At 42.5% G+C, this 20,060-nt stretch overlaps 1 protein-coding gene across 1 annotated transcript; it reads right to left on the bottom strand.

The window, feature by feature from the left end:
• Window positions 1-658: 658 nt before the first annotated feature.
• On the bottom strand, window positions 659-4,778 carry LOC143579820 (defective in cullin neddylation protein AAR3-like; the record flags this gene model as incomplete). The annotated part of the gene is made up of 9 exons (XM_077063010.1): window positions 659-971; window positions 1,225-1,307; window positions 1,412-1,457; window positions 1,621-1,717; window positions 1,978-2,060; window positions 2,173-2,248; window positions 2,405-2,456; window positions 3,017-3,146; window positions 4,673-4,778. Coding segments are annotated over 9 exons (912 nt in total), but the record flags the coding sequence as incomplete, so codon positions are not given.
• Between the last annotated feature and the right edge of the window lie 15,282 nt (window positions 4,779-20,060).

Genomic DNA, 20,060 nt, shown 5'->3' on the forward strand with positions numbered 1-20,060 from the left:
ACACTTGAAGAAAATGCGAACGTTCACAAAGAAGGAAGGAACGAAGGCTTAACGATCAGGGCGACTGACATGTTGCAGACGATCGAGAAATGCATCAAAACTTTCAAGTCGTTTATCGACTTAGATGAGAAGAAACCATGGTGGAGAGCCCGTAGTCGCCTTTCATGGAACCGTTCTCCTTTACAAGACCCCGAGACTTCAACTTTCTGCATAATATTACACGTACACTTCGACAGGTAACTATCTAAACTCGTTTAGCTCCTATCTGACCGACAGTTTGCGCAAAAACAAACTAATTTGAATTGGTTTTTGTGTTTATTGTTTGCATATAAAGAAAGAATTATGGATGAAAGATTTGCAAGGCAAGCAGAGATGTTGGTTGAGAAAACAAGTGAAAATAATGGCGGAAGCTGAGAAACGAGAGATGATGTTCGCCATGATCGATTTAAAGCTCGTGTCACGGGTGCTAATGATGTCGGTCATCTCAACTTCTCAGCTCCAATGGTGCCAACAGAAGCTTGATAGTATCCAGATCAGCCAAGGCCGAATCGCACGGCCATCATCATCATGCACCGATTCATCACTGTTTCCGCCTTCTTGATTGCAGCATCTCTTTGGAGACATTTAGTCAAACGACCTTAACGACATCTCGTTGTTCAACCACGAATAACCAATACTTGTCACAAATATATGTATAAATTCATGTGATTACAAGTACTCTTACAATGTATGTCAAACCCGTGTTTCCCGATCAAACTGCAGAGAAGACAGACTCGAAAAAAGTTCTTGAATGCCTTCCGAGAGGCTGCCTTCTATAGCGCAAGGGTTATTGTGTGTAATTGTCTCACAGTTATTAGCTAAATCGGTGTGCCTTCGCTTGGAATGCATAATAATGGTATTATAATTGGTTAATTCTTGATTTTGTAAGTGATCACCGTACTTCCTCTTTACACCAGGAATGATTTTTAAACCTGCACGAACCAAGAGTGAAAGATTAGATTAAAAAAAATTTTTAAATGGTTAATTATGATTTTTGTGCAATTATTTTTGTACAATTATTTTAATACAACCCATTCTGACCCGAAACAAAAAAATCGTTTTTCTGATTGACCCGTTTCGACCCAAGCCCTTTCTGACCCATGACCCGAACTAACCAGACCCAACCCGTGTGCCAATCGTAGTTAAAACTGTAAGAAGTCTTGATCCTTTGGGCCAAATGAATACCTGGGAGAGAGTCATCAATCGGTTGAGTTTCTGAACCACTGCAACTGCAACAAACATTATGCGTGTCCTCATATCCATTTACCCTGTTTTGGCCCGGTTATTTGAAAACGAGTAAGTACGAATAATATACTGATGAAGTAATGATCCCAAAATGGTAAAACCAAAAAGATTTAAATAAAAATTGTACCGATACATATGCTCAACAAACTCATCAACCAAAACGGGCCACGCTCCTGCAATAAGAAATAAAAATGTTAGCTTTTAGTTAAAACAATGCTCGTATGAAAACAGACAATTGGTTGTATTTTACCTTTTAAATGTCTCAAAAAAATGGTTTAAATGTTTACTAAAAAAAATTGGAGGAAAAAATATGTTTTTTAAGTTTGAACTCAATACCTTCAGGATCATATCCTTCAAGATTTTCATGTACACAGCGACTAAAAGCCAAAACTTGCCGCCAGGTGTCCTCGGAGATATTATGCCGCTGATTTTTCTACATATTCACTTCAAAAATTAACTAACTCCATACGAACAAAATAAGATAAATGAGTTTATAAACAATGAAGGATGATGTGAAAATATTCACGGTTTGCAGAATGAGATCTTTGCAAGGGAAAAAAATGTCAAATTCTTGTAGTTTAATCTTTTTTGTGAAAAAAAATGTAAGCTTTTAGCTAAAAGCATGCACATATGCAGACTTATTTATACAACAAATTAATAGCATTAATCTGTAAAAGTAAAAACTAACTTCACCTCAACAAAGCTGCACCATTGATTGAGTAACCGAAACCTTCCGGATAAAACTAGTTTCCATGCCATGATTGCACGGCTTACAGCTAAGAACAGTTGGCAAAAAACGGCAATCCATGATAATAATCAAAACAGTTGGTTTCGTATTGAACGGTCATCTAAGATAATACTCCATATTTCATGTATATTCAAACTTACTGATGCTTCGTTGGCCATTTTCTCGGGATATGAAGAAGACGAAATTATAGAATCGTGAGAACTCACACGAGTCTGCCTGCAGTGCAGATTATAACAAGTTAAAAACACGTTTATACTTTATTGCAGACTACAAATATGAATGCGTTTCTAACTATCGGTGCAATGATGCTTTAAAAGGGATAACATAATACACTAATGAAAGTAGAAATCGATCGTATGATTCGTATCTCACCATCAAATCAAGCCTTGACATGAGCATAGGAATTTGTTCAAATATAGGCATCCTGTAACAAATCGACTAATATTATTAAACATTTATATATCTTGAATCTTTATTATGTTGCTATATTACTAGTGAAACCTAATGCTAAAAGCATAGTAATTAAATGCGCTAGGCGCACTTAAAGCGCACACGTGCAAAAAAAGTGAGGGCGTGAGAAAAAAAAACGCACATAAATATATATGAAAAATATTATTATTCTTCAAATAGGATAAATAAAAGCTATTATTTAGTATCATCTAATTAGTACCAAAGGTTCTAATTAGTCAATGTTCAAATGTAATTGCAAAACTTGAATAACTAAATGTCCAATGTAGTTCCTAAATATCAATAGCACTCCTTGCGTTTCTCTTGCTCAGCTTTTATCTTCTCATGTTCCTGTCATAGACACTGCCGAAGCGCTTGCCTAGGAAATAGAAGCGCATTTACTGCATTTATTGAGCATCGCCTGGAAAATGGGCCTAGGCGCAAGAAGCGAAGGCGTTTAATAGCTATGGCTAAAAGGTATAAAACATTAATACTTCTAACTACTTTGACTTTTGACCAGGTCAAACTTACACATACCTTTTGTCTACACTTGACTCTATTAGTTGTAGGAGATTGGATAAAGCATCCCTGCGCAATTTAGTCTTGTTTGACTCATTCACAGGCCTGTAACCATCTCCACCAAAACTCAATGCCTCTGATGTCACTTCTGCAACATATAATTTGAAAATCAGCTACTAATCAAATTAACGTGTTAGCCATGCGAAATTAACCAGCTCCACCAAAACTCAATGCCTCTTATGTCACTTCTGCAACATATATTACAACAACACCCGCGCGGGGGGGGGGGGGTTGGGTTTAACGCACAAATTAAGTTAACGTGGTAACTCTGAACCAAGTAGTGTAATTATGCATACAAGTAGTGTAATTATGTAATTACATCATAGTGTAATTACACTATACTATAATTACACTATGCTGTAATTATAATTACACTACAAGATTCGCACAGTTAGCACATTAATTAATTTGTATTTGATCAATTGATCCAAACCCTAACACATGGTATCTTAAATTTTAAATAATACAGCTATTAATACTAATTGTACAACATTAGTTAATGCACTATGGTTAATCATTTAAGGGACAAAATTGTCTTTACAATTTTGTACCCTCGTCTTTACACGAGTTTTGGAATTTTTGGTTATTTAAAGACTACTTACAATTTTCTCATTATTAAACAAACTCCCTCACTAAAACCGCCGTAACTTTTACGTACGTTAATATTTTCTTAAAAAATTTACACCATCCAAACGAGCATTTTATTCTCTTTAAAGTATTGTACCACTACAGTTTTTCCTTAATTCATAGCAATTAACACGTTACGTGATTACTGGTATTACTGGTGTCTAATACGAAACTAGAAGAAATAATCGCGTGCAAATCTCTCCAATCGGATTCAAATTACAAAATTCACTAATAGACTTGAAAATTCACTAGTTTTACCATTAACCCGTTCATATAAAATGATTCAATTACAATAGAGAGACATGTAAACGGGCAACAAGCTGCGCCTGCGCCCCCACCCGGCGCACCCATTTTTAAATAGCAAAACCAATCCTACTGAAAGCAAAGTTATCGTTCTTAGGCGTCGTTAAAATTTTTTTGCTTATATTATTTCGTTACTCGTTAGAGTCTACGGGCCTTTTTATTTTGCCTCGGCCGAGGCATATAAATTCTCGGAGACACTAATAACTAATAATTAATATTAACTAGCCGGGCAGGTTGGTAAAACTCAGACGATGATAAACCCAAACTTTAGGCGGTAAGTCGACGCATATTCGGTCGGTTTTGGTTAAGTGCGTTATAATACTGGAACGAAAAATCAAAAATAAAACAAAAACGTATAACATTTGTGGTGGATCAATTGAGTGTCGTTAAAGGTCCGAGCATTGCCGAACCCGGAAGTTGAGGCGGTGAGTGTACGCAAATTCGGCTGATTTCCGTCGCCCCAGTTATGGTAACGAAATTAAAACAAACTGCAGTGAGTCTATACGAATTCGTTTGGTTTCCATTATGTCATAGTGTTGGAACTAAAACAAAAATAAATAAATAAACAAATACAATAACCAATACGATATCACCAAGTGGCTCAATCGGCACTTGGCATTTGGCAACACCAAAGTTTGTAATTATTATATATAATAATTTCACACAACAAATGAATATAATTACCGCAATAGCGCGTGTAAATCCGGAACACGTCAACCCGACCCGGTGCAAATGAAGCATCTATTTGGATAAATTGAGGTGTTGGCCTCGGGATTCGTTGAGAAACGAAACCCCAGACCAATTGATTGATTGGATTGATTGATTGCAGAAGATAAGAATATTATTATTGCAGTTGCAGGTGGATTGGAATAATGAGTCCGATTGAGATGTGATTGATGATATTTTGATCCCAAAATCAATATTCAAATGGTTATGTTATTACCAAATTATATATATGTGTGTTTAATTGTTAGTTGTTTTTGATAGAATAGCGGTGTTCTCGGGGTGTTATGGTTTCGTATACGTTCACATGCTTTCATTGACTACCACATGATTTATTTAGCAAAAGATCTTTTAAACTTTTAATTGCATATCATCGTTATATAGGAAGACTTTGGAGCCCTTTTTTATTACGTCCCGTTGTAATTTAAAGCCCTTTATCATGTTGTATGTATATATGCAAGAAACAAGAGTGAGAGAGAAGCATATGGACTCACCCTTCCTCTCAAGCTCATGTCATCGTCACATAGAAAACGACACTTCGAAGCTCCTTTTTATCACGTCCCGTTGTGATTTAAAGCCCTTTATCATGTATGCATACATGCATGTATGTATGTGAGAAACAAGAGAGAGAGAGGCATATGCCTCACCCTTCCCCTCAAGCTGGCCGTCTTTGACATACCGCCCCAACTCTAACAACCCCCCCCCCCCCTTAAGAAACTCCTCAAAGGTGTTTGGGGCTTCAAAGCCCATCCAAATTGCCCCCTCGGAGGTGTTTCTCCATATCGAAGGGTCTTTGAGTATTTATACTTCATATTTATGTGAGTGATTTTTTATGTATGCTAGAATAGTTGTAAGTGGTTGTGAAAGAAGTAGAGAAAAAATATTATTGCTCAATTTTACTTTTCTTTTTGTTTTATTTATAGTTTCAGTGCGGCACCATAACGCTTGTAACCGAAACCGATCAAATTCGCTTTGACTTACCGCCTCAACGCCAGACACTGACAATTGTTGAGTTTTACCATCCCAGGAGTTTTACCGACTAGCCCCTGCACAACGCGCCGGTTAAAACTCTAGTTTTGTACAATTAACCTCCCATGTATCGGCGAGGGTAAATGCCTACTTAGTTATCAACAATTTTCTAATGAAGGAATTGAAACGACCTCTAATTATTCAAAGGTCACAAGCTATGTTATTAGTCATATATATATATATATATATATGATCACCTTTGAAGAGGTAGGTCCCAGCAGAGCCCAGTTGGACCCGCAAGACTCACCTTTAAGAGGGACGTCTGCGCAGAAACCAACTGGGTCCGCAGGACCCACCATGCTCAGAGACGTGACATCCTTACGCGCAGTACGCAAGCTGTTCCCGCAGGAAAAGCGGAAGCTAGGCATTTGGCAGTCAAGGGTAAACTTTGACACCTCATCCGGCTTGCAACATCGGTTAGGCGGAAGGGATAACGTGCAGTCGAACCAGAACTCCAGATGGACGCCACTCACCAAAAGCGTCACCGAGATATTCGCCACTGAGAAGCTCCCATGGCCAAAGGCTCCAATAATCCGACATCGTCACAATGCTGATCGGAGCAAATACTGTGACTTTCACAGGACAAAAGGCCACAACACTGAAGAATGCACAGACTTGAAGGACATCGTCGAAGCATTTGTCAGAGATGGGACGCTCGAGCACCTCGTGGCGTAACGAACGCTGAGCAGGCTGATGCGTGTAGAACCCCAGTTGAGGAAAACACGAATAAAACTGCAGCTTCAATGTTGGAGACTACATACTGCGTAAACAACGAGATTCCGAACCAAGTGCATATCGGCTCGAAAGGCTCGATGACACTCCCAAGAACATGGAAGGGAGCTCAATTACACAATCTGCATGTAGATCAATTCCAAACTTGTAAAAGAAAAGGCCCAGAGCCACTTATAATGGAAATGATTCTCCTTATCACATTGACGCTGATGGTCTTACATATATACTTATGAACTTTCCACACTGATATGCCGGTCTTCACCGCATACATAAGTGGGGAAAGAAGTCGTTGCGTGTGGGCGGCGGCAAAACCCGCGTAAGCACAAAAAACAGATGAAGACAACCTTCACGCAGGTCAGTTATAGGTAAAGTTTGGTGATCCCACTAAATGAAAGTGCCGGTCCTAACCGCACAAATCATGATAGAGGAAACCGAACTAACCTATTGACAACCGCGCGTCGAACGGTTAACTTATAAAACACTTAGAAAATTTCTAACGAAAAGATGAGGAAAACCTCCACGCAGGTCAGATATAGGTAAAGTTTAGCCATCCTACTAAGTGCAAGTGACGGTTTTACCCGCACAATCACGAAGGAGGAAGCAAAACTTCAACCTATTATCTACCACGTTCAAAGGTTAACTTATTCTAAACACTTAGAAAATTTCTAACGAAAAGATGAGGAAAACCTCCACGCAGGTCAGATATAGGTAAAGTTTAGCCATCCTACTAAGTGCAAGTGACGGTCTTACCCGCACAATCACGAAGGAGGAAGCAAAACTTCAACCTATTATCTACCACGTTCAAAGGTTAACTTATTCAGAACACTTGGAAAGTTGCTAATTTAAACAAAAGTATGCATGAGCAAGTCATATAACGTTTATAAAGCAGGTCATCCACTGAAAGTAGCGGTCCTACCCGCACAAAGATTTGTATTCCATAATAATTCAAAGTATTACAAGAATGGCCGGGTAACTACTCGCCTACATGAATATAAATCTATACAATGTAAACCTATCCTAACAGTGGGAAGGGATCTTAAGGTTCAAGCTTCAGGACCACTCCCTCCAAACCCACTTGTACCAGCACCATCAGTTGGCTGTGGCGGTTCAAGGATGGTCTTTAGAATGGTTAGCCCATCATCAGCAGCAGCAACTTCGTTCACCTTCTCCACCACTGGATGCGGGAAGGCAGCATACTGGTTCACTGCTTGGTCATAAGCAGCTTCAGTATCCATATCATATAAAGGGAAGTTGGAAGGCGGGATGCCCTTCTCAACGAACCCTAGACCAAGCAGGAAGCCAGCCTTTTCCCCATCCTCATGAGAAGCGTTGAGGGCTGCGCTCATGGCATCGTCGTATGATGTGTCCATAAAGACCCGATGCACAACCTACAAGAAAAAATACAAGTATCAAAACCTTTTCTATGTACAAAGAAAAGCGTAAAGATATTATGAAATTACGCATACCTGAGACAACGCTTCTCGAAGAAGCCATTCCTTGGCAACCAGAGCCTCCTGGAGGGCAGCTTGAGCTTGGTTACGGGCGCGTTCGGCTTCACTTTTGTTAAGGTTGGCAAGCAACACTTCCTTAGCAGGAGCCTCTTCAACGCCCTTTAGCTTCCGCTCATTGTGGTCAAGCACGCCCCTCTGGTCCAAGATCTCTTGGAGCTTCTTGGCGTATTCCATAACCAAGGCATCATGAGCCTGCTGGAGCCTCTCTAGCTTGGCTTAAAGCTCCTCATTCTCAATGCGTAGAGGCTCAGCAACAGCTTCAGCCTTGGTGGCCCTCTCAGTTGCGTTCCGTGCAGTTTCCTTAGCCAGCTGAAGCTGTTCGTTAACAGCTTGGGCAGCCTTGGAACGTGCCTCAAGACGGGCCTGAACTTCAACTTCAAGGGCCTGGAAGGCCTTCTCCTTTTCCGCAGCCACTGCGGCAAGCCTCTTGTTCTCCTCCCGGATGGCCCGCGCCTGAGCCACTTCCAGGCTACGCGCCGTCTTTAACTTGTCGTTTTCACGACAAAGTAACTCGACGCGCGGCTGCATCTGGGCAAGGAGAATCCGCAGTTCATTCGACAGCCTACCCTCCTGGTAGCTGGACATGACTTCCCCCAGCGCACCGGAGGGGCGGCGTGGCGTGCCCATTCGACGCATTCTACAGGCGTCCGAAGGGTTGTTCCTCGGCGGATGTTCCATCGTGGAACATACACTTCATTGGAATCCGACACTGCAAAAGCAAAACGCAGTTAGGAAAAGATGATAAATATATATATATATATATATATATATATATATATATATATATATAAAATAAAGGCCAAAATAACCCTACGCACATGTAGGGTCGACGACAGGCCTGTAGCCGCCAAACCCATCACCCGAACCTAACGGATATCCATCGAAGAGGTCAGGCATATGGGAAGGAGGCAGAGATTGGCTTGACGCCCCAACCCCGGACATACCTGAAGGACCGGCCGTAGTCGCCGGCGCCGGAGGAGGCATAGCGGAGGCCGCCGCGGTAGAAACCAGCGGAGGTGAACTCACCAGAGGTGAACTCACAACCGTGGCCGCGGCTGCGGAAGAATCTACAGTAACACTCACCGCCGGCTCAGTGAAAGAATCAGTGAATATGGCACTGACAGCCGGCGGGGACGTCGTCACAGTTGGAACAGTTGGCTCAACAGGGTGAACAACTGAACCAACTGAAGCAGGCGCAGTCGCCTGGGTCATCGCCTCAGGTAGGTTGACCAAACCTACCTTCATGGGTCCAGAACTGCTACCTCCCGCTCCACCCTGGAATGCGGTAGCATCCACGCCTGCACAAAGAAGATATAAGTATAATGGTGGAAAGCTATGCAGTAAAAGTAAAGGAAGATTATACTTACGGGTTTTCTTGAGCCTAAAGGTGCGAACAGGCGGGGACGAACCCGATGGAGCCGGCCTCTTTACGCCGCTCACCGTCGTCACACTGGGCTGCCCGGAGGTGACAGCCGTCTCAACCTCCGGAACAGTGGTCTCACTACCACCAGGGTTCCCCGCCGCCTCCTCGCTCTGGGTTTCCGAGTCAGACCGGACAACCGGATCGGCGGTGGAGGCAACCTTCGCCTTGCCCTTCGCTCCAGTAGCCTTCTTTTTCCGCACCAACAAAGAACCATCTGCGGATTCCTCGTCAGAAGATGACAAGATTAGAGGAATTCCCGCAGAGGTTTGAGCATTGAGAGGGCGAGGGTCAAAAAGTTCTTTACCTGGCCGCCTGGCGCTCAGGATCTCGTGGCCTGGCGGGTAGACCTCCACGAACCGATCCGCCGTTTGCTCAAGGATGGGCAACTCGTTCTCATCTAGAGCACGAGTACCCATCCGAGCGGGACCATCACTCTCCCGCGGCTGCAGGAGAGACTGCAAGTCGTTTCCCTCTGTAAACAAAAAGAAAAAAACGGTTAGAACAAAAACCCTAAATTAACGGATAATATGAAGCATACCGTAAGGGACAGAGTTCAAACCGTATTCAAGGACGATGGGAATCTGGGACGCCTCCTTCCACACCCGGCTCATCCCGAGCATCACCATCCCGGACTCCGCAAAGCGGTACACCGGAGTGTGGATCCGGGAGATCTTGGCGAACCATCCCGCCTCCTGGTAGTTGAGGGCGTGAAGGGCGGGGAGTGCGCTCCCATTCTTAACGTCATCGCAAGGGGGACGACGCGAGCAGAGATATAAAAAAACTCCCGCTTCCACGACCGAAGACTGCGCTCGGTAGCGCAGATCTTCAAACCCTTGATCCGATTGACCAAAGTGTACCACCCCTGGATGCACCTCTAGGAGTAGAAGGTCATCAACCGATCAACGTGGGGCTCCACGCCCAGAATGAGGCACACCCACTCAAAGTGGCGGATCTTGGCGATCGCCATCGGGTGTACCTCCGTCAGATGCACACCGTGCCTCTCCAAGACACGGTATACAAACTTCGTCAATGGGAAACTGAGATTCCCATAAACGAAGAATGCAGCATACACCCCTATTTTGCCCTTGGGGGCATCGTACACCGTCTGGTGTGGTTCCGGAAACTCAGGCTCGAACGGCTCGAGCATGAACTTCCGGACGACGTACTGATAGAGGTCGGCCGGAGGAGCACACTGGCACTCGCCAGCAGTACTCTTGTCATCCTTGTCCGACGTGGACGACGGATTCTCGGCGTACACGTCAGACTCCTCGGTAGTAGCCTGAACATCATGGGAAGAAGACATTATGGAAGGATGAAAGGCAACGATTTCAGAAAGAATATTCGCCGGAAATCGCTTAGAAGGAGAAGATAGAAGTGAAGGTGTGGATTACAAAGGACCCTCTCCCCCTTTATATACTCATCGCAATGAATGCGATGAATTTAATGCGGAGGAGAGAGAAAAGAGCTGGTGCAATGAAACTATGACACGTGGAAAAAGCAAGCTGGCAACAGCTGTTGACGGGACGCGCGCCGTAAAATCCGTACCCACGCGCCCAAAAAATCGCGCCCACGCGCCTGAAAAAGCGTCTGGAATGACCATGTACTGTCACGTCGCCATAACTTCCTGCACGTCCTGACACTGTCAGAAGAAACCGTCGGACGACGTTTCAACAGTTTGGACTGTTCTTATCCTTTCACCAACTCTTCGAATTTCAAAAAGATTCAAAAGTAAGCGGGAATATACCCCTTACCTTGGCAACCAAGTAACCATAAGACGGGTGCGAGTACAGTGTCAAGGCAAAACCCTTCACATACTAAGCACCCGTAGGGAATTGAAGCCAGGAATACCTTGGAAGTAAAGTAACTATAAGACGAGTGCGGGTACAGTGTCAAAGCAAAACCCTTCACATACCTAGCACTCCGCAGGGAATTGAAACCAAGAAGGATCTTCTGGGCCATGCTTGCGGAAACGGGAATGACATCCCCGCATAGCGGGAACGTCGAGAACTAGATTGTTTGAAGCTCCAAGATGGAATTGGTTGTTTAACATAATTGATCACTATGTTCAAAACTACCAAAACCTCATGGAGAATCTACACAAGAGGTACTCAACGCTCCTGACTTGCGAGGAGGTTACAGACCTACCCGCATCATACCCAAAGATCAAGCAGAAAAGTCGGGAATTTCTGCACGTGACATTAGGACTTCCGCGGGAAGAATCCCCATGGAAAACCTTAAAACTAAACCCTTTTCAAAACCCTTTGCTTAAGTCCAAAAGTTCACCTCACTTATTAAATTCATGAGAAGAACATTGGACTGGGGGGACTTGAAGAGGTAGGTCCCAGCAGAGCCCAGTTGGACCCGCAAGACTCACCTTTAAGAGGGACGTCTGCGCAGAAACCAACTGGGTCCGCATGACCCACCATGCTCAGAGACGTGACGTCCTTACGCGCAGTACGCAAGCTGTTCCCGCAGGAAAAGCCTCCCATTGGTGAAGTACTCTGCCTGTTCCCGCAGCTGCGGATACAAGCCATCAGGGAAGGCTACCTGCGCAGCAAAGCTACACGCACAAGGCACTTAACTCTTAAATAATTCAGTAATGTCACCTGAAGAAGGAGTGAGCAAGCCGGGAACACTCCCGCACAAAGCCGGGAGAACTCCCGCCCAAATGAGCCAGTCCGTATGATACTGGAGGATCTTTTGTACTGTACCTGACGAGGTATGGACAAAAGATCTGACCAAGGATACGACAGCTCACTGACAACAGTATGACGAGCAGCACGCTCTTGTACTGTATGTCACTATTAGCCGCTGCCTACTCACCAACCTGTCGGAGGACGTGCATGGCATGGCCTGCAGTTGGTGGAACAGGAATAGTACACAGCCGGCCTGGTCACTATCAGCCGCTGCCTATCCACCAACCACCAGCATGGCATGTGCGTAGCCCACAGTTGGCAGAACAGGAACACTATTCAGCCGGCTGTACCTGCTTGGAAACCTACCTTCGGCTATAAATACTCCAACACCTTGGAATGGTATCATCTTATCTCATATCTCATATCTTGATATATTACGTGATATCTGCTCTAGTCATTCTCTTAATATACACTTATATTCAAGAGCAATCTAGTCTAATTCTCACGCCGGAGGGTGGTCACAAGGAGGTACCCCCCTTCTCAGTGACGAGCTCACGGTGTCTGTTTTGCAGGTTATCAGAAGAACCATCTTTGCCGGATCTAACCCCTCGTGGGAAACATCTATTTAACCCCCAGATTATCCGTAATCTGCCCGGGGTCGGTTAGTGTTTCTTCAACCCTCAACACGAGAAGAGAAAGAATGAACACCTTCCCGTCTCACCGACCTTCTACTGTTAGCTTAATTTTTCTAGAAGATAATGTTCAACATACGTAATCATATCAATATAGAATTGTACTTATGTTAACATATTAAATAATAAACAGATACAAACAATTCAATTTTGATTGGACCACTAATGTTACCACCAATTTCTTTGTAAAGCGCTTGCAATTATCCACTATTTATGCCGTATGAATAGTCAGTCGGCACTCCGTGTATGGTCAAAGGTTGGATAGTCGGATATTAGGCTGTATGCTATAGTGAGGGGCATCAAAGTCCCTTCACAATGTCACGTCAGTGTCATGTGGGCACCGTGAGTTTCGAAGCCCTTCTTCATAACGCCCCGCTATGGTTAAAGCCCCCTCGGCGTCCCATTATATATATAAATATATATATATGTGTATGGATGAGAGTGAGAGAGAGAGAAGGCGATGGTCGTCTGATGCCCCCCCCCCCCCCCCCCCTCCGCCCCCGGCGGTGTTCCTCCTCCTTCGGCGCCCCCCCCCCCCAAGACGCCCATAGCGAACAGCCTTATAATTTACTCGCAACTAGTAAGTGCTACTGGTTCGTAAAGCGTTCTTTCAAAGGTATTAATTAACAATTCGAGTTAAATATCATTTTAGTCGGTGTAATTTGACTAAATTATCGACTTTAGTCCAAAATATAATTTTTAACTTTTTTAATTGAATAGTTTCATTCGTATAAGTTTAGTCAAATCCATTAACTTTTTTATCTACAATCGTTACGTACCTACAACCACCACAAATATCCACTACTATAGTATGCTACCCCCCCCCCCCCCCTCTCTCTTATATGTCCATAAAATTTGGCAAAGTTTTTCCGCCTCCCACCTGGAAACACACACACACACTAGTAGACGTGCACAAAAAAACCGGTTCCGGAACCTAACTGGTGGAACCGAACCGGAACCGGTTCCAGTTCCAACTCGGTTGGAACAATACCCGGTTAGGGTATTTTTGTACCCGAAAATCGTACCCGGTTCTCCTATTTGTATGTCAGTACCAGTTCCAACCCGATTCCTACCCGGTTCTTAATTGGAACCGGTTCGGTTCGTACCCGGAAAAACCGGTTCCGACGGGTTTTTTTTGAAGGGTCAAACAAAAGTCAAACTAGCCTTTGGAACCGGTTCCAACGGTAATATAGCCGTTGGAACCGGTTTTTAGACACCAATTAGCCGTTGGAACCGGTTCCAACGGTAATATAGCCGTTGGAACCGGTTTTTGAGACAATAGATCCGTTGGAACCGGTTCCAACGGTAATATAGCCGTTGGAACCGGTTTTTGATGCCCAAACCTATATATAACTTGTTTCCATTACTTGTTTCACCACCAAACTCAAAAACAAACTAAAATACTACTCCTTTAGCAAACCCGTTCCTTTACCCGACCATCCAACTAAATATTATTATGGCACCCATCAAAAAAACTAACAACAAGGCTAAGAAGAGTGTTTTTGTTGCCCCCGTTCCTGTTACGGAGGACCCAAGGGTTGTTACGGTAGTCAACCATAACCGCAACCAAGACATATGGAAGAATTGGGATTTGATTGTGGATGACGAAGGTTATCAAAAGGCTCGTTGCAAACTATGTGGTTCAATATTAAAGCACGATTCCAACTCTACTTTGAGAAAGCACATCGAGAAGCCATATTGCAAGGCGTTGAAAGGGATTGGCGCGACCGATCAAATTGACTTGGGTAAAGATGGTACACTATTTCGTTACAACACGACTCAAGTTCAAGATAGAATGGCAAAGTTCGTTATTCAACGAGGTTTGCCGTTTAACCACTTTGATGACCCGGAGTTGACGTCGTTGATTCGCGAAACTCTACAACCGAGATACACACATGTAAGTCGTACTACCTTAAGACGTCATTGTATCAGGTTGTGGGAGTGTGCTAAAAAAGAGTTAATCGAGTCTTTTCATTCTTTAGAAGCCATGGTTAGTTTAACTACCGATGTTTGGTCGGCACCACACGGGTTGCCCGAATCATACATATGTGTCACCGCTCATTGGGTTGATCCGGTGACATGGCAATTGATGAAACGCACCATCGCTTTTGAAAACTTCCCGTTCCCACATACCGCCAAAAAATTGTTTGAATTACTTGATGAAGTTATAACGACTTACAACTTGAGAAATAAAATATTTTCGATTTCGTTTGACAACGCTTCAAACAATACTAAGGCGGCTGAAAAATTTATCATTAAATATTCACCACCTTGTTTCGGGGATTTTTTTCATGTCCGATGTGTTGCACATATCATCAACTTGGTTGTTCAAATAGGTCTTGACAATGAACACATTTGTGATGATTTAAAATACTTTAGACTTATGTTACAAGATGTCTTCAAAAGTGGTAAAAGAAGACATCTTGAATATAAGAACTATTGCAAGTCGGTTGAAAGAAAGTATTTGGGGCCGAATTGGGACGTTCCAACCCGTTGGAACTCAACTTGTCATATGTTAAAGTGTGCTTTTGCCCAACGCCAAACTTTACAAGCTTTTCATAACAATCTTGTTGAAGAACGCGAGGCCGATATGTTTCCGGAAAGTGTTTGGGTCCAAGTCGGTTATTTGTTGGAGTATCTTGATGTGTTCAAAAAGTCAACAACAAAATTATCGGGAGTCTATTACCCTACTAGTTGTTGGGTTTTGCAAGAATTGTACTATATGTCTTGTGTTTTTAAAAGCTTTGCGGAGAAGAACAAACTCTTCGAAAATATTGTTGCGGTGATGAAAGAAAAGTTCATAAAATATTTTGAAATCATACCGCCGGTCTTTACTTGTGCCGCCGCAGTAAACCCCTATTGGAATGTTAATGGGGTTGAAACAACGATTGAGGAAATATTCGACAACTTAGGTATGCACGAGATTGACCCGAAGTTGTCGACGGAAACGAAGGACAAGTTCAACAAAAACCTTCAAGACCTTTATGAACATTATTTTCAAATGTATGGTCCAAGCACGAGATCGTCTTTTGTGAAAAAAACAACAACTGGTAGGCCGTGCAATGACCCACTTATAAACTTGATGAATGGGATTCGTGAATCGGCATCTAAGAGGCAAAGAGGAAACACACCAAGTAGCGAACTTGGTCGATATAGTGGAGCAAACTATGTTGAGGGCTCAACGGTCGACGAAATTCGCAATATTGATTTGTTGGCTTGGTGGAAAGGTAAACAAAACGAATTTCCCATTCTATCCGCCATGGCTCGTGATTTGCTTGCCGTACAAGCCTCAACGGTTGCTTCCGAATCGGTTTTTTCTCTTAGTGGGAGGGTGTTATCTATGCGAAGAACAAAACTAACTCCCGAGTCTCTAGAGGTTTGCATTTGCCTAAAGGACCATTTGGATGCGGTGGATCGTGTACAACACAAGGCGAACTTTGAAGACGAAATACCAATATAGCGTCATATTCATGATGAGGAGGCGGAGGACGGGGTTTCTTCCGATAACGAAGACGAGGGTGAAGACGAGAATGAAGACGAAAAAGAGTTGTAATTATTTGTTTTGGTAAAATTATTTGTAACTTGTTCAACTAATATTTAGTTTTGATTTGTTTTATTATAATTACTTTTGTTACTCATGATTATTTTTTGTTACTTTTTTAATAACGACGAACATTTTATTTATTTAAAAACTAACTATTACAAACATTATTAAAACATAAACGATACTAAACATAACAACTAAAACATAAAAAACAAAGTCCGTCGTTTTAATCCGGGAATACTTATTTTTGGGTTGTAGAGCCGGACGACTCTCCCACTTCCGTTTTTTTAGCTTCCAATCTTCTTTTCTCTCGACAATACTTATTCGTATGTTTTCGTAATGTCGAGTTGGACCCTGCTTTAAGAAACTTCGAGCAATATTTGCAACTTGCCAACTCATGTGAGTCGGTCATGAGACACAAATCGTAATGAACCCAAACATCGGGGCATCTTGTTGTTTCGATCACCATAACAACGTCATCATTGGTTGCCATTTGTTGTCGGTTTAAGGTTAATTGTGGTTTGGAGTGTGTTTTATAGTTTTGGAAGTGGTTTAACAAGTAAACAAATAAACCTTGCTATTCATAGTAAGAAAATAACCTATTTATAGTTAAAAAACCGGTTCCAACGGTCAAAAACGGCTATATAGCCGTTGGAACCGGTTCCTAACGGCTCTAATTTTTAAATTTCAAAAAAAACCGGTGGAACCGGTTTTTACGTAAAAACCGGTTCCGGTTCATACCCTACCCGGTTCTTAAAAGTTCGCATATCTGGGCATCGGTTCGGGTCGGGAACCGAACCTGTTCTTGATTGGAACCGGTGCCATTTTACAACCCGGTGTAAAAAAACCGGTTTGGAACCGGTTCGGGTTTTTTCCATTTGAACCCGATTTGTGCACCTCTACACACTAGATATAGCTACACAATTGACATCAAAACCCCATTATCATGTAGGGTACCTATGCACGACGATGGGTAGTGGCCAGATTCTTCTTTACATCCATAGTCGTGAATAGATCGAATATTAAGGATTTCAATAAGAGAGGTGCCGATTGTTAAAGGGTAGTCAATGGAGGTGGTTTAGATTGAATGTGTTGATTGGGTGGTATCTTCATCGTATATTGTGGAGGTGTCACATAAAAAATATGCTTGCAGTAAATAGTGGTTCGCGAGACTCTGCTTGATAAACGGGTCGATTATTCAGGGCGGTCAGTGATTGTCGTAGGCCCTTCACTTTCATTACATCGATGTGGATTACCTCGAGAAATTGCAGTAGAACTTTTCCAGGCATTTATAATTCGTGACCTAATTAGAAAACATCTTGCTTCGAACATAGGAGTTTCTAAGAGTCAAATTCGGAAAAAAAAACCTATTGTATGGGAAATACTTCAGGAAATTATGGATGACCATCCTGTATTACTGGTCAAGTCGCTAACGAAAGGATGATGGTGTCTGGTGGTCAGGGTGGTGTCGGAGATTGAATTCTGTTTTATTTATCAGTACCATCTACATTATTATGTGTACTTCAGATAAAAAGACTAGATTGCCACCAATTTAACTGAATTATTTAACGATGTTAATAAGTTAGACAAAAAAACTAATAAGAAAATAAAATTACTGGACTCAAAAACCTGTAAAAATCTTTTGGACTAAAATCAACAATTTAGTCAAACCAGATAAACCAAACCAGTAAACCACTATTTAACTCATAACACGCAACTGTGAGGAGTCGTTTCAAAAATTTGTAGCATCAAAGGGTGTAATTCATAAATAATACATCGATTAGGGGTGGACAAATAAATCGGTTAACCGACCTGACCTAAAACCAAAACTGTTTGAAACCGCTTATGCAGAAACCGACTGCAACCTTAGGTTCGGAACCGACTTATAATTTTCTCCACCAACCGGTTCGACTGGTTAACCGAACCAAATCGGGCAAAATTTGGTCAAAATCTGAACCGAAACCGATCGTAACCTGGTCAAGAAACCGATTTCAACCTAAACTGAAATCGATCATAAACTGGTTTTGACTTTTGTTGACTAAACCAAACTGACTTTAAGTTTTAAACCGGTTTGTGCGCCTTTTACTAGAGGTGGGCAAATAAACCGGTTAACCGACCCGACCCGAAAATCGAACCGAAACCGATCCAGTTTGAAGCCGATTATGTAGAAACCAGTTTGGAACCGATTGAAACCGTAGGTTCAAAACCGGTTTGTAATTTTCTCCATCAAAAACTGGTTCCAAACTGGTTAACCGAACCGCACCCAGTCAAAACCCGGACCAAAACCGATTAAAACCCGAAACGAAACCAATCATAACCTGATTAAAAACCGACTTAACCCGAACCAAAACCGATCATAAACCGGTTTTAACTCTTATTGGCTAAACAAAACCAGCTTCAACCCAAGTCAATTTAAGTTTTAAAGCGGTTTGTGAACCTCTAACACCGACTTCCGAATTATAAAGTTATTAATTTATTATTATAGCAACGTAAACAATTCAAAAATAGTCAAACTTCCAGAACCTTCCAAAATCACCCTTCATATAAAGCTATAAACACACCATCCATTAACCCATTAACAAATAATAATAATAATAATAATAATAATATTCAAACATTATATCACCGCCATGACGTCATCTCCGTCACCGGAATTCGAAGCCTTCCTCCACGAATTCATCATCTCCAACGCCCGATCCATCTTCTCCACCGAATCCGAACCACTCGTGTTCACCGTCTACTCTACCCTATCCGGAGCCCCGACCAAACCCGGACCGTTTCCGGCGTCAAAATCGTCAATTGAGTCATTACTTACCGTCACAACACATGATGGATCAGAAGACTGCCCGATCTGCTTGACTGAACTGTACGGGGAAGTGAAACAGATGCCGTGTAAGCATATGTACCATTCGGATTGTGTGATGAAGTGGCTGACGGTGCGTGGATCGTGTCCGGTGTGTAGGTATGAGATGCCGGTGGATGAGGAGGTGCGGCGGAGTGACAACGGGGGTGGTTGTTACGGTGGCGAGTGGTGGTCCGGTGAGTGAAGATATGGATATGGATATGGAGGTTGAGGTTGGAGATAATATGGATTAGGGTTTTGGGTTTCAATTTGGGGGAAATTGTATAGTTAGGGTTTTGATTGGTTTTAGTGTTTGATATAATTTAATAAAGGTTTACATTGGTTGATTCAACTTTGTAGATATTTGGATTAGCTTAGAATGTTAACCATATCCGTAGTCGAGCAATTTTCGTGGTGTTCCGGGGTTTTTCTTTCTATAAGCGTAACGGAACGAATTTCAAAACATTTCACAATTTGATCTTTGAAACCAACGGCTGCTAAAATAACAATTTTTTTCACTGTATAATTCATTCACTCTCTTTACAAAATCAAACATACGGATTCTCCCACTACTACATATAAATAAAACCATTTTTTTGGCACCGACCAACAAACCGATGACGAAGCAAAGGAAGAGGCGATTACGAGTGCGGTTTTGCTCTCGACAAATTAAATGAGTTCTCTTCATTCTCTTCCACCGCCCGGTTAAGAAAAGAGCATATATTGAACGAGAGTGTTTGGTCGCAAACGCTTTGATGGAAAGATTACTTCGATGAGTCGCTAAGATACAAGAACTAGAAGACTTTTAGGCGTCGATTTCGGATATATGAACATTTGTTTTTACGCATTTCCGAAGGTTTGGAGCGCAAGTTTAATTACTTTAAGCAAAAACCGGATGGTTGAGGAACGCTAGGATTCACCGCAATCCAACAGGGTACTT

The sequence above is a fragment of the Bidens hawaiensis genome, unplaced genomic scaffold, assembly GCF_021521415.1.
Source record: "Bidens hawaiensis isolate Kalapana, Puna unplaced genomic scaffold, B.hawaiensis_p1.1 tig00029987_1, whole genome shotgun sequence".
In the NCBI taxonomy this organism is placed as follows: domain Eukaryota; kingdom Viridiplantae; phylum Streptophyta; class Magnoliopsida; order Asterales; family Asteraceae; genus Bidens; species Bidens hawaiensis.